Genomic DNA, 14,557 nt, shown 5'->3' on the forward strand with positions numbered 1-14,557 from the left:
GAGTTAAAATGCTAAAATTCGGGGTTCGATTTCTGACGGTGGACAAAGACCAGGTAACTTTGAGCTATTCCACAGCGGAATGTCTACTGAACAGTACACCTAGAAACGGGTTTCGATGCCCATGGTGGGCCAAGCACAGCTAGCCCATTGTTCTTAATAACAAACAAACAAGATGTGCGCCAAAGCACTGAACAACAATAACAGCTGGAAACACGAAAGATGGTCGAACTTGGGTGGAAGATTAATTACAACTTGAAATGAAATAATATTAAATTTTGTTTTCAATAAATTCCAAATAATTTTAATGATTTGGTCGTCACGAACAATGAAGCTTTTTTTGTTACGAAAACGTACAGTTCTGAGTACAAGCTACAGCTTTGATGGTTATTGAAATAACTCCAGTCATAACTTTAAAAGATAATTTTATTTCAAAAAGTAAAAACCAAAAAAGTAAAATACGCGACTTTGAAAGGGTGTTTATGAGCCAATTAGGTTGTAATGATAATTACAGAAGAATCGACTTTATATCTCAAATGCTTAAATAGGTAGATGATAGGTGACTGTATGGGAAGGAAGGTGGATAGTTAGATATTGTGAACTTGTTTACTTGGTGTTGGTAAGTTGACCACTATTGTAACCTTTTCTAGAAGATGAATACAACGGTCCAGATGAAGAAGAAAAGATGAAGGATGATGATATCACGGGACCCAAACCCATGTTGCCATACTCCTCAATGTTCATCCTATCATCCACGAATCCGTAAGTAAAGAGAAAAAAAAAAAACAGTTATAAACAAAGTGTTTGTGAAACAAACATTTGTCTCTGTTTTCATCAGCTCTGTATTTACGAAGTTTGGACACGTATGGACAGTTTTAAGTGCCGTAAGTACAGATGTAGAAATGGGCCAGATGTTCAAAACGGATATAGAATCTTAAAGTCACTACAAACAGCACGTGAAACAAGCTTTATACACACTGGTAATTAATAAAGTAACTGTAGAATAGCAAGACACTTGATAAAGTGGATATAGTAAAAATCACAGCTTTGTCTGTATGACTGACGTTGTTGAAAAGGCATAGCTCTCTTCTGCCTTTATCTTATACAAAGTTATATACAAATGGTTGAATTACGTTACCTTGGCCAAATACTTTTTCCTTAGTTTTACTTATAAACTTGATAATAACAACAAGTATTTTACAATACCATTAGCACTCTGCAAATAACATTAGTAGCCATATTCTATGACTACGAACGTGTTCTGTGAGTTGCCAGAAACAACCAATCCAAATATCACGAGCGGGTACACGATTCCTTATGCGCACATGCTATGTGATCAGCTTGTAGTTGTATTAGCTAAGTAAAAAAACAATAACTAAGTAGATTCTCTAGATGTTGATTAACTATAATTTAACTTTTGAAATCAAAGTTTTCGGTTCTATAAATCTGGTTCAAGGATTCTTTATTGAACAATAAAATTCCATCATAGTAGTCATTAGCACTGCCAAAATCTGACATGGATTTGCTCAAACACTGTAAGCTGAAAGCAAGAACAATAGTTTTCAAACTATGTGTGACTTATTGACATCTAAGGTCGCAATTAAAACAGGGCGATTTTTTTTAAAATAAATTATGTCTGTCAAAGAAACAGAACGAAAGAAAGAATGAAAACATTATGTTGATAACTTTGAAAAGTCTTCATCCCATTTAAAAGAGCATTACCGTAAGAATAGAGATAAGGTTAGAAATAATAATGATAAATATGCGAGAGAAGCCTTAGCCATTAATCCAGCCAAAGAAAATGCTGCCATCCTGACTAAATGAAAGAAAACCTATAATATATATATATATATCAACAAAACCAAGAAATGCCGGAATGGTCTTTATGAGACTGCTGTAAGAAAGATCCAGCATGTTTAGGTGGTTAGGCTTCTTGACTTGCAATCTGAGGGTTGCAGGTTCGAATCCCCGTCCTACCAAACATTCTTGCTCTTTATTCCATGGGACGGTTAATCCAACTATTCGTTGGTAAAAGAGTAGCCCAAGAGTTGACAGTGGGTGGTTATGACTAGCTGCCTTCCTTCTTGTCTTAAACTGTTAAATTAGGGACGGCTAGCGCAGGTAGCCTTTGTCTAGCTTTGCGCGAAATTCCAAAAAAAAAACAAAGGTTAAAACATCATTTGCCCACCTAGCGCTATTATTTGAAACTACGAAACGATTCTTAGCAGCAAATATAATAAATAAAACGTTGTTAGTATTATTAACTGATTATTAGCACGCATTATGGAAACAATAATAATTTGTTTTTCTTTTTTAGGATCCGACGCTCCGCCCACTACATAGTGAACCTTCGTTATTTCGATCTATTTATTATGATTGTCATCTCGCTCAGTAGTATCGCCTTAGCTGCAGAAGATCCAGTAGATGAGAACTCTCAAAAGAACCAATTCTTGAACTATTTTGACTATGTTTTTACTGGAGTTTTTACTGTGGAAATGTTGTTAAAGGTTGTCACTTGTCTAAACATACTACAAAAAATTAGACCTACATTATTTATTATTAAAGAAACGTGCATAGGAATATTTAATATTCAGTTTAAAACAACACTACAAAATAGTAATAGTAATGAAGCGCGAGTTGGCTCCGGCATGGCCTGGTGGGTTAAGGCGTTCGACTCGCAATCTGAGGGTCGCGGGTTCGAATCCCAGTGGCATCAAACATGCTCGCCTTTTCAACCGTGTGGGCATATTATGTGACGCCCAATCCCACTATTCGTTAGTAAAAGAGTAGCCCAAGAGTTGGCAGTGGGTGGTTATGACTAGCTGCCTTCCCTCTAGTCTTATACTGCGAAGTTAGGGACGGCTAGTGCAGATAGCTCTCGTGTAGCTTTGCGTGAAATTCCAAAACAAACAAACAAGAAGCTCGAGTTAATCTAATAATTGTAATGATTATTAAACTAAACTGGTTCATTGTTTCTCGTTTACCAAAGTTTTTTTTCTCACCAGACCTGGAATGGTTCAACGGTAAACTTGAATGCTCGTAATGTTAAAACTTGGGGTTTAAATCCGGCATTTACTCAGCTTAAATATCCATTTCTGTAACTTTATTACAGTCAGCTAATAAACAAACATCCTAAGCCTAATAAATAGTCATAATCGATGATTCATCCCTGAATGAATAGCATTTGATTTCAGTTTCTCATATTTTGACAGAAAATTTTATGTACGAAAAGTTACTACTATGGAACTGTATCAAAACATTAAAAAAGGCTTAGTTTTATTCAGTTTTTTATATTATCTTCAAGAGATCTACTCTGAGATCGAGGACTGGATAAATAAATTTTATAATGTCTGCTTTTGCAGGTAATAGATCAAGGTGTCGCTTTTCATCCGGGTTCTTATTGTCGAGATTTGTGGAACATTTTAGACGCCATTGTTGTGATCTGTGCTCTTGTTGCTTTTGTTTATGCGTACGTATTATTTACAATGTTTAAATGTTTCTCTTGCAGTGACACCTAGTTATAGAAAACTAAAAAGTCTTATATTAAAAAACATTAGGCTTATATAGATAATTTTTGCCAAATAAAATAGTTTAAAAACAAACAATTTAAACTTATTTTGTCACAATATTTTAAGACAATGTTATTTCTACATTAATAGATAATTATTTTCTATGCGTACGTATTATTTACAATGTTTAAATGTTTCTCTTGCAGTGACACCTAGTTATAGAAAACTAAAAAGTCTTATATTAAAAAAACATTAGGCTTATATAGATAATTTTTGCCAAATAAAATAGTTTAAAAACATACAATTTAAACTTATTTTGTCACAATATTTTAAGACAATGTTATTTCTACATTAATAGATAATTATTTCTACTATCTAAATGTGTGTTTTTTTTTAATATTGTATTCGATTTCTGTTCGTTTTCGAATTTATTTATTTCAACTTTTAAATGATTTATGGTTTGCTTTGATTTTTTAACAATATTCGTCACTAGAGGGAGCAGTACAGGACAGAATCTGAGTACTATAAAATCTATGAGAGTGCTTCGTGTTCTCAGGCCTTTGAAAACCATAAAAAGGGTACCGAAACTAAAGGTAACAAGCTTACTTATTAAAACGTGCTTTTTAACTTGTTTAGGCTTTTATCAATGTTCATCACAAGACATGAAAGCCCCAGTAGTCGTATTTGGGAGACAGAGATATCTTTCAATAGAATATGTGTATAGATATGTATGGGGATTTGAGATAAGGCTTTAAAAATAAACAAATTGTGTTATCTCGAAGACAACCGTTAAGTTTATACGCTAATTTAAATTGTAGACACAAAGTAAAGCAATGTGATACTAATATTTTCCCCCAGTAATAAACCAAGTGTTTATATTCAGGGAAAGCTTATATCACGTACACTAAATGTATTACAGGTCCTACTGGGGAAATAATATTGAACAGTACATATAGTTGTAAATCATATAATGTTATTTGTGTGCCATCTTGTGTTTGTTGTAAGCAGAACAGGATATTTACGTTTGAGAATAAATTTAAACAAATCTCACGTGAGACAAAAATAAGCACGTGATTTGTCAACAGTCATGTTGACAAGTGTAATATGGAGAAATACGATATTTGAGAAGAACTGTTTTCCCAGATATTTCAATTTTGATATTTCTGTGAAGAGAATAAGACATTCTATCAAGACATTAAATATTAAACGGTTTAACTCCTATAGGTGGTTTCAACTATATATAGTTATTTAGTCTTTAAGTAGTTCTTGTCAGAGAGTTTGTCATAGAAACTGAAGGGAATTCTGGGTAATTCGAAACAGGTATTTTACGGTCTTACATGTGTGTGTTTTTGTTTATTTGCTTTAAATTTATTAGCAGTAACAAAGATATTTTATATTGTTTTATCTCTGTAAGTCGCTTCCTTCGGTGAAGTACGTTTGTTTCCTTGTTTGTCTGTCTGTGTGTATTAATTACGTGATAGTGGATATTACGTAGGAGATATCCACGTGCTGGAGGAATGTATAGACTATACATATATCTTTCAAGTTGGTATATATCTAGTTACATCGGTATACATTAGGCCTAGACTGGATATGGTTATACCTGTTTCTAACTTCCAGGCGGTGTTTGATTGCGTAGTGACGTCACTTAAAAACGTGTTCAACATCCTCATTGTGTACATCCTCTTCCAATTCATCTTTGCTGTGATAGCAGTTCAGCTCTTTAACGGCAGGTTTTTCTTCTGTAATGACCAATCAAAACTCACCAAATCTGAATGCGAGTAAGTGGTGTTCCAAATGCTACAAATAACAGAACAGAAATTTAAGCTCAAAACATCTTATCATAACTTATTTTGTGAATTATATTTACGGTTTTCAAGATGGAATGTAATCCATTAAATGTATATAAATGTTGCAAATTAATCGCTTTGAAAATCCCTTTGAAGTTTTTAATGAATAAAACTAAATAAAATTGAATGTTCTATACATTGCCAGTAACAACAGTAAATTACACTAGAGACGCAACCAATGTTTACAAGTCACCAGTTTTCACTTACGAAACGAAAGTAAAAATTGGAGTGTTTTTAAAAAGCGAAAATTCCATATTTTATTTTTTCACGATATATCTTAATAAAACAGGAAGCTTATGTTTTATTTAGAGGAGAATACTTCGTGTTTCCACAAAGTGGAAAGCCACCTGAAGTTCAGAAACGACTGTGGGAAAAACGGCCGTTTCATTATGATGACGTAATGTCCGCCATGTTAACTCTTTTTACAGTTTCCACTGGAGAAGGCTGGCCTGCGTAAGTTGAGACACTTGTTTCAATATTTGGTACAAAATGGATTATCTTAGTTACTTATAACTTGCTACATAAATTAAACCGTCTTTTAAGGTTAGCAATCTAATAAATAGTTAGTTTGCAGTTTTACATAATTATAATTAAGCAAATTGGCCCGGCGTGGCCAAGCGTGTTAAGGCGTTCAAGTCGTCATCTTAGGGTCGCGGGTTCGAATCCCGGTCGCATCAAACATACTCGCCCTTTCAGCCGTTATAATGTGACGGTCAATCCCATTATTCGTTGGTAAAAGAGTAGCCCAACAGTTGGCGGTGGGTGGTGATGACTAGTTGCCTTCCCTCTTGTCTTACACTGCTAAATTAGGGACGGCTAGCGCAGATAGCCCTCGAGTAGCTTTGCGCGAAATTCAAAAACATTAAGCAAACAGTTTTTTTTAAATTAAATAATAATGTTTAATAATGTTTCCAAGTTATATTATTAGTTCTAATTGTTTTTTCAAATGGACTGATAAAGTTCTATAACTATGAAAGTTAAAAAAATTAAGGTTTGCTTTTGCCAAAACCTTTAAAAAATATGTTTAATAATTATTTTAATTTTAAGAAATATATTGTAATTAAAAATATATAAAGAAGAATCATACACACAGAACGAACATTGAATTCATTGTGATACTAATATAAAAACATATTTATTTCAGTTTAATTCTCTTACTAGAAAAATCGTGAACATTTTGTTTAGTTATTAGAAGATAATTTTTTCATGCCTAAAAATATAATTGTATAAATAGACAGTGTTACAAAAGTAAATTATAGCAAATGTACTAACTAACCAGTGCTGAGATACTTGACTACTACAGGGAATTCTTTAATTCACATATTCCCCACTAGAGTTCTACAGAATTCCATGGATGCTACATATGAAGACTATGGCCCCCTACCGAGGTTTCGGATCGAAATGGCGATTTTTTATGTAGTTTTCTTTATTGTGTTTCCATTCTTCTTCGTGAATATATTCGTGGCCTTGATCATCATAACCTTCCAGGAACAGGGGGAGAAGGAACTGGAAGAGGGGGATCTTGACAAAAATCAAGTAAGTGTCAGGGGGGTAGATCCCCGATGGGGGGATGATTTTTACAACCACTTATGTGGACTGTTCAATTTTCAAATTGGTAATCTCTGATTACGTGAACCTGAAAGCTGTAAACATGCAGTCACAGAGTAATCTTGTTACCACGATACTTGCATGTATACTTAGGCCTACTGACTGATACTTACGAACTATCGCTTAGATCGAAAAGCTTAGAAGCTCGGCTATATTAAAGATGTACATATCGGCTGCTGAAAAAGCCTACATTTAGGCCTAATTATGTAATTCGATTAGTAAGAACACGAGAATCACAAGAACAAACACACAATTTGTAGGTCTGTGATGCAATAAAACAATTCAACAGACCAAACTGTTGGGGGGGGGGATGATTGTATGCACCATACTTCCCACCTAAAATGAAGGGGGGATGTATACCCTCCATCCCCCCGGGATTTGTTTTTCATAGCTGTTTTATAAGTGTATTTGAAGAGACTTACCTTCAATTACGAAATTAACTTATATGACAAGTGTATTATTCTTTCCCCTCAAAAAGGTTTGTTTTGTCGACACTTATCATTTAGTAAAGCTGTTACTTTCTATTACTCGAATCTTGTATATTTACCTGTCACTTGCTGATAATCTAATATTAATTTGCTATAAACCTGATTTAATTGTACAAATCTATAATTATTTTCAATTCCTAAAATGATTAGAACTCGTTGTAACACCCCCAGTTCGAGTACTCATAACTCTTGATTTCTGAACAAGAGGCTCCTCAGTAGCACAGCGGTGTGTCTGCGGACTTATAACGTTAAAACTGAGTTTCGATACCCATGATGGGCAGAGCACAATTAACCCATTGTGTAGCTCTGTGCTCAACTTCAAACAAACTGGACAGAAATATCAGGTCTCCATTCAAGTGGGCATTGATAAAAAAACAAACTTACAAAGTCTAAAATTAGAACTATTTCTAGATATTGTTCACCTAATTATAGAAAGTTTCATTATAGGAGCATTACTTAAATTTAAAAGAAAAAGCCTTAGTGTTGTATTTATCTGTATAAATATTAGATTACGTAGGTTGAGATAAATGGAGACTTGGCTCCCAGTGGCTCTTCAGTATGTCTGCAGACTTATACTGCTAGAAACTGGCTTTCAATACCCGTGGTGGGCAGCACACAGATAGCCCTCTGTTGAATTGATGTTGTGTTTCTCACAGATTTCTTTGTTTGGACACACTGAGGCTGGTTTAAAATTTGTAATTTGAAAATAAGTTATTGAAAATCTTTTAATAGCTTGTTTTTGCTGCAATTTTTGTATCAAAATAATTAAAAGTCACAATAAGAATACATTTTGTAACAAAAGTTACAAGTTCTGGAAAACTGATAGTAAAAGAGCTTTTATACTGACACATTAACCATAAACAAGCTTTGAATGTTCAAAAATTCCCACAAATTTAAATTAGTGGATCAGAGACGTATTCTAAACAAGTTATTTTAAGTGAATTATTTAACGTATTCTAAATCACCATTACATAAATGTTCATAATATTTTAATTATATTAATGTGATAAAAGATTTATAATATGTTAAATAATTCATTTAACATGTTTCTAAATCACCATTACATAAATGTTCATAATATTTTAATTATATTAATGTGATAAAAGACTTATAATATGTTAAATAATTCATTTAACATGTTTCTAAATCTCCATTACATAAATGTTCATAATATTTTAATTATATTAATGTGATAAAAGATTTATAATATGTTAAATAATTCATTTAACATGTTTCTAAATCTCCATTACATAAATGTTCATAATATTTTAATTATATTAATGTGATAAAAGATTTATAATATGTTAAATAATTTATTTAACATGTTTCTAAATCACCATTACATAAATGTTCATAATATTTTAATTATATTAATGTGATAACAGATTTATATGTTAAATAATTCATTTAACATGTTTCTAAATCACCATTACATAAATGTTCATAATATTTTAATTATATTAATGTGATAAAAGATTTATAATATGTTAAATAATTCATTTAACATGTTTCTAAATCTCCATTACATAAATGTTCATAATATTTTAATTATATTAATGTGATAAAAGATTTATAATATGTTAAATAATTTATTTAACATGTTTCTAAATCACCATTACATAAATGTTCATAATATTTTAATTATATTAATGTGATAACAGATTTATAATATGTTAAATAATTCATTTAACATGTTTCTAAATCACCATTACATAAATGTTCATAATATTTTAATTATATTAATGTGATAACAGATTTATATTTGGTTAATAAAACAGTGATACGGATGTTTTTAATATCACCATGAAATAAAGTTGTTTATGATATTTTTGTAATAAACAGATAAAACTTGATGTGCGTCATAACTTAATAATATAGATAAATAATTATGATTATATTGCATAATTTATTTGAATTAAACTAATATTTTATTTTAGAAATCTTGTATCGACTTTGCTCTACAAGCCAAACCACTTCAACGTTACATGCCTAAAAACAAAAAAGGTTGTAAATATAAAATTTGGAGAGTCGTTATTTCTACAGGTTTCGAATATTTTATTATGGTTCTAATTGTTCTCAATACTTTACTGTTGATGATGAAGGTAAGTGGCAAATAAGGTTCTATATTTGTTCCAATAATTATTTCATATTAGTAACTTATTACATATTAAATTATATTTATTAATTAAAATAACTGCGTTAAATTACGTGAAATAAAGTTGTGAAAACGTATTACCAAAACCTATTTATCAGAAAATCCAGAATTATGTGCACGTGCAGGTTGCCTCAATATTTAGAGATAAACGTTTCTATATAAAATTATATTTGTGAGCAAATTGAACTTTTGAATTTTATTTCACAAATACGTATCTTACACTCCCATAAAACTTAATTATTATATTTAAAAAATATAATTTTACAGATTGTAGTTCGTTGTTTGTTAGTTTTAATATTATGTGAGTTTCAATATGTGGACGACTAATTTAAGAGTCACCAAAAAAAAATTAATCGATTATTTTTCAGTTTATTATAGAGCATATGATATGTCAGCAATTTCCGGGAAGAAAATATACAATGATTATTTACTTTATAATAAATGTGGTTGAACTAAGTAAAAATTGTGTGTTCAGGAAATGTTTTGTTATATTTATGCATTATTTACTTCCTATTTTAAATAACAATTTTCTTAGGACTTTATTTCTCAGATGTTTCATTTAAATTCATGATATAAAAAACACGTCCAATATTGGTTTCGTATAGACACAAATATTGCTTTCACCCTAACACCCATACATACCGATTTACAGGAACAATAATATTTAATTCAAAAGTTCTAGGGATTCACTTCGAGGAAGTGGCTGTTATTGTAATCACAATCCTGTTGTGGAAACACGAGCAAACTGACAGAACAGGATAATACGCAGAAATCTCTGAGTGGAATCATTAATTAATATATTTTATTGCATGCCTGTTTTATCTAGTGAAATGAAGTGATGTAGTTTTAGTTGAATGCTCAAGAGATGTTTCGTGGTAGTAAGAACTTGTGTACAGGTTGCCATAGTGATGGGAGTTATGTGACGTGTACCACATCGGTAACAGTTACCGATTAGTAACTAATTAGTAATTAGTTAAGTCTGTTAGAGATGGCTGTTCGTAGATGGTTAGAAACAGCTGCCTGGAAAGCGTGTTGTTTATTGTAGTTTTATTAATGCGATTGGAACGGAACTGGAAATTGATGAAAAACGTGTTCATATTTTACGTGAGTTACAACCTAAAAGAGAAGTGAAACAAAGCATGTATTTAAACAAGTAGATAAATCAAGCATGGCATATGAATGTGAAATGTTTTATTTTAGTGTTAATACACGTTTAACTTCTATATGAGTGTTAACAATTATCAGTTGTCTGTGCTACCTCATTGTGTGCCCAAACTGACCAGTTGTAGATAACTGTTATCTTTGGGGTATTTCGCATTGAATAATTACAGATAGCTATTATTTGTGAGAGACCATCATTAACTAATTACAAATAATCATTAGCTGTGAAGGATTAGCATTAACTAATTACAGATAACAATTATGTATGAAAGTTCAGCGTTAACCAATCACAGATAAGAAGTTTTTACAAAGATTCAGCGTTAACCAATCACAGATAAGAATTTTTTACGAAGGTTCAGCGTTAACCAATCGCAGATAACTACTACCTGTGAGAGATTATCATTAACTAATTACATATAACCATTATCTGTGAAGATTCGCCGTTAACCAATTAGAGATGACAATTATCTGTGAATGATCAGTGTTAGCCAATTACAGATAACCATTACCTGTGAGAGATCAGCATTAACCAATTACAAATAACCGTTATTATCGTTGCTATGAAATAAAATAAATGCAATATTGGACTCTTTGTTTAAAAATAAACGGTAGAAACATTCAACTAATTACGTTATCATTTTATGTTTATTTTTGTTTGACCATTTGTACAATAACAATGGACACCGTGCGTCCAGTAACGGAAACATGAAAATGAATTATCAAATTAACTTTTGAGTTTGTTTTCAAATCAAACCCCTCCCCTCTCTCTCATTTTTTTGCGTAGATTTTTTGCAAATACTTATGTGGACTGTTCAATTTGCAAATTAGTAATCTCTGATTATGTGAACCTCAAAGCTGTAAACATGCAGTCACATAGTAATCTTGTTGTCACGATACTTGCATGTATACTTAGGCCTAATGACTGATACTTACGAACTATCGCTTAGAAAAGTTTAGAAGCCACGCCTATATTAAAGATGTACATTTCGGCTACTAAAAAAGCCTACATCTAGGCCTAATTATGTAATTCGATTGGTAAGAACACGAGGATCATAAGAACAAACACACAATTTGTAGGCCTGTGATGCAATAAAACAATTCAACAGACCAAACTGTTGGGGGGAATGATTGTATGCGCAATACCCCCACCTAAAATGAAAGGGGGATGTATCTCACCCATCCCCCCAGGATCTACGCTCCTGTCTATAACAAATACAAAACGGATTCACTGAAAATATAATCCCGATCTGTTAGGCATGTGTATCACAACTACAGTTGTTTTAAAGCTTCGAATGGTATCGTTAATTGACCAATGAAACTTAGAAGGAAAGAATGTGTTATTTCTGCGACAATTTTCACCTGACGATATTCGTTTCAAAACGATCTAGAAACGTCGTCAAATAAAAACAACCGATTTATTAGATAAAGCCCAGGCCCCTCCCTGGTTGAACAGCTGCCAATCAGGTGTCGATAACCACAGTGTGCACACGACAATTGATTAATTGTTTACCTTTACAACAAAAACAAACGAACATTTCAAAGCTGTGCCAACATAGCTCCACCTACCAGACAAAACACAAACTAATTTGAAAACATCGTATTAAATGCATGTGTTATGGCTTTGTAGAATAAAACAAAAAGTAGCATATTTCATTATCTAGATTCGTTTTTGTTGTTTTTTTAGTGTCGTGGCTACGCTTACGATTCTGAGTTTAAATTTCATCTTGGATATAAACTGTATAACTTGAGAGCTGTTTATTATTGTACCAAAGTTATTTAAATTATCGATGTGTTGTACTTGTCTTGCCCCTTTATGTCTTGTCCTGTTTCTAGTTTTACAAGCAGGGTAAGACAATGGTACTCACCCTGCACTACACCAATGCTGTCTTCACTGCCTTCTTTACTGTTGAATGTGTTTTGAAGCTGTCTGCATTTGGAATCAGGGTAAGAAAGGAATGTGATCGGGAAAGTTTTTACACTCTCACTAGATGTCACTACTAGTGCAAGTTAAATTCATGCGATTGATTAAATACAAAATGCTCTCATGAAAGTGAGAGAAAACACATAAATATAATTCACAAAACCCGAGTAAATTAATATGAACGATCCTATTTTATGTCTAGAATGACTTTTGTTTATTTATTTCCTTGCTTTTAATTTCAAAAGTATACAATTTCAAAAAGATTGTAGTTAGGGTATTTTTTGTAAATAAATATTTTTTCTTTATTTGTCTTCTTTTAGTTAAAGATTTTTTCGGTTTTTTTGTGTGTGGCAATCATTTTTTTGTTTTACTGTTTTTCAGTATATTTATATTATATAATAGGTTTCAATTGATTTCCCATTAATAAATAATAATAACCGAAGTAATTAAACACTTAGTAAAATCAATAATGACAAAACCCTCTTTCCCTTGTTCAACCAGGTTTTAATTTATTTTGTTAAAACTTTTATATTTTCATTTAATAAAACTTATAGACGCTTATAAGTGTCCAGTATGTGACACTTATAAACATTCACCCATTAGAGGTCGCTGCAGCATGTGAGGTGCCTACTAAACCGTGAATGGGTGATTTTAAAATATGGCGATACACGTTATTGTTTGTATCTTGTAATGGTGTTTCTTTATCGTTCGTGATTTTAAAAGAGAAAAATATATTTTCATTATATTTGTGGGTCACGTGATATACATATATAAATGTAGTTTCGTAGTATTTAATTACAGTAATTTTTTATTGACTTTCTTAAATAATACAATACTCCTAGTTAGTCTCAGGTAAATAAAGATCTACCTATGAAAAGCTCTCGGGTTTTAGGGTTACGTATTTTTCTGTTAAACTGTTTTGTATCCTAATCTCATGACTAAAATGTTCTCAAACTACTTGTTGTTATTTCTAAATTAGATCTGTTCATTTGTCGAGATATTTTGTTTATCAGGAAACTGTGAGGTAGGAACGACAGGTTACGTTTTCTTCGTTTTTTTTATCAAAGACTAGATAGATTGTATAGAGTCTCCATATTTTGAGAAGTTGTGTGAATTTATTTGTGCTACGTCACATCTCTTCAAAACTTTTTTTTTGTTTTCCAAATTACGTTCCAAAACGTTCTCGTATATTGCTTAACATAGTTTTAACACTAGTTTCCTCACTGGTATGTACATAGCATGTTATAGCTTGTTTGATAACAGGTATACCCCAACAGAAGACGAGCATGGCGTGGTAGATAACTGCATTTGTCTTGTTAGGCCTATCTAAGACTTTCGTTACATGCATGTCAAACTGGATCAATGTCTAATAACGAAATGCGTGGTACGTTTGCGTATAAACGAGAAACATAATCTCTACAAAATATCTAAAAATATACTTTAGTCTGTTTTAAAGTACAATTAAAATGATTTTATTTATCCCTAACTTAGCTTGCCGAAAGTTCCACAGCAGTCACGAAACTTGAATATGTTACTCTTTATTTTTAACTGTTGTTAATTACAAGAATTAATCGGGTCACTAGCACCGTAATAACACACATGGCTACCATTTATCACCTAAAACAACCAAGGTATTCTTGTCGAATGTTCTTATAGTTTTGATTTTCGCCATCTTGTTTTTCTTCTATTTCGTTTCTCTCTGTTCTCACCGCTACCGTTTTAGTACTACAAGGCAAGCGATTTATACAGTGACATTTTAATCAACATAAACGAAGCCCTCACAACACTGTTCCTACTTGAATGTATCCTGAAACTTGTGGCTTTCGGATGCAAGGTTTGATATATTTGTATCAATATTCTAGTTGTAT

At 31.9% G+C, this 14,557-nt stretch overlaps 1 protein-coding gene across 1 annotated transcript in view; it reads left to right on the plus strand.

The window, feature by feature from the left end:
• LOC143227943 (voltage-dependent calcium channel type A subunit alpha-1-like) overlaps positions 1-14,557 on the plus strand; it is a 125,160-nt gene that overhangs the window by 55,937 nt on the left and 54,666 nt on the right. The window contains exons 20-28 of the mRNA XM_076459295.1: positions 648-759; positions 2,315-2,504; positions 3,360-3,466; positions 4,000-4,099; positions 5,127-5,287; positions 5,666-5,809; positions 6,691-6,892; positions 9,390-9,554; positions 12,602-12,712. Of these exons, the coding sequence (XP_076315410.1) occupies positions 648-759; positions 2,315-2,504; positions 3,360-3,466; positions 4,000-4,099; positions 5,127-5,287; positions 5,666-5,809; positions 6,691-6,892; positions 9,390-9,554; positions 12,602-12,712 (1,292 nt within the window). The remainder of the gene's footprint in view (positions 1-647; positions 760-2,314; positions 2,505-3,359; positions 3,467-3,999; positions 4,100-5,126; positions 5,288-5,665; positions 5,810-6,690; positions 6,893-9,389; positions 9,555-12,601; positions 12,713-14,557) is intronic.

Source organism: Tachypleus tridentatus, chromosome 10, assembly GCF_004210375.1.
Source record: "Tachypleus tridentatus isolate NWPU-2018 chromosome 10, ASM421037v1, whole genome shotgun sequence".
Lineage (NCBI taxonomy): Eukaryota > Metazoa > Arthropoda > Merostomata > Xiphosura > Limulidae > Tachypleus > Tachypleus tridentatus.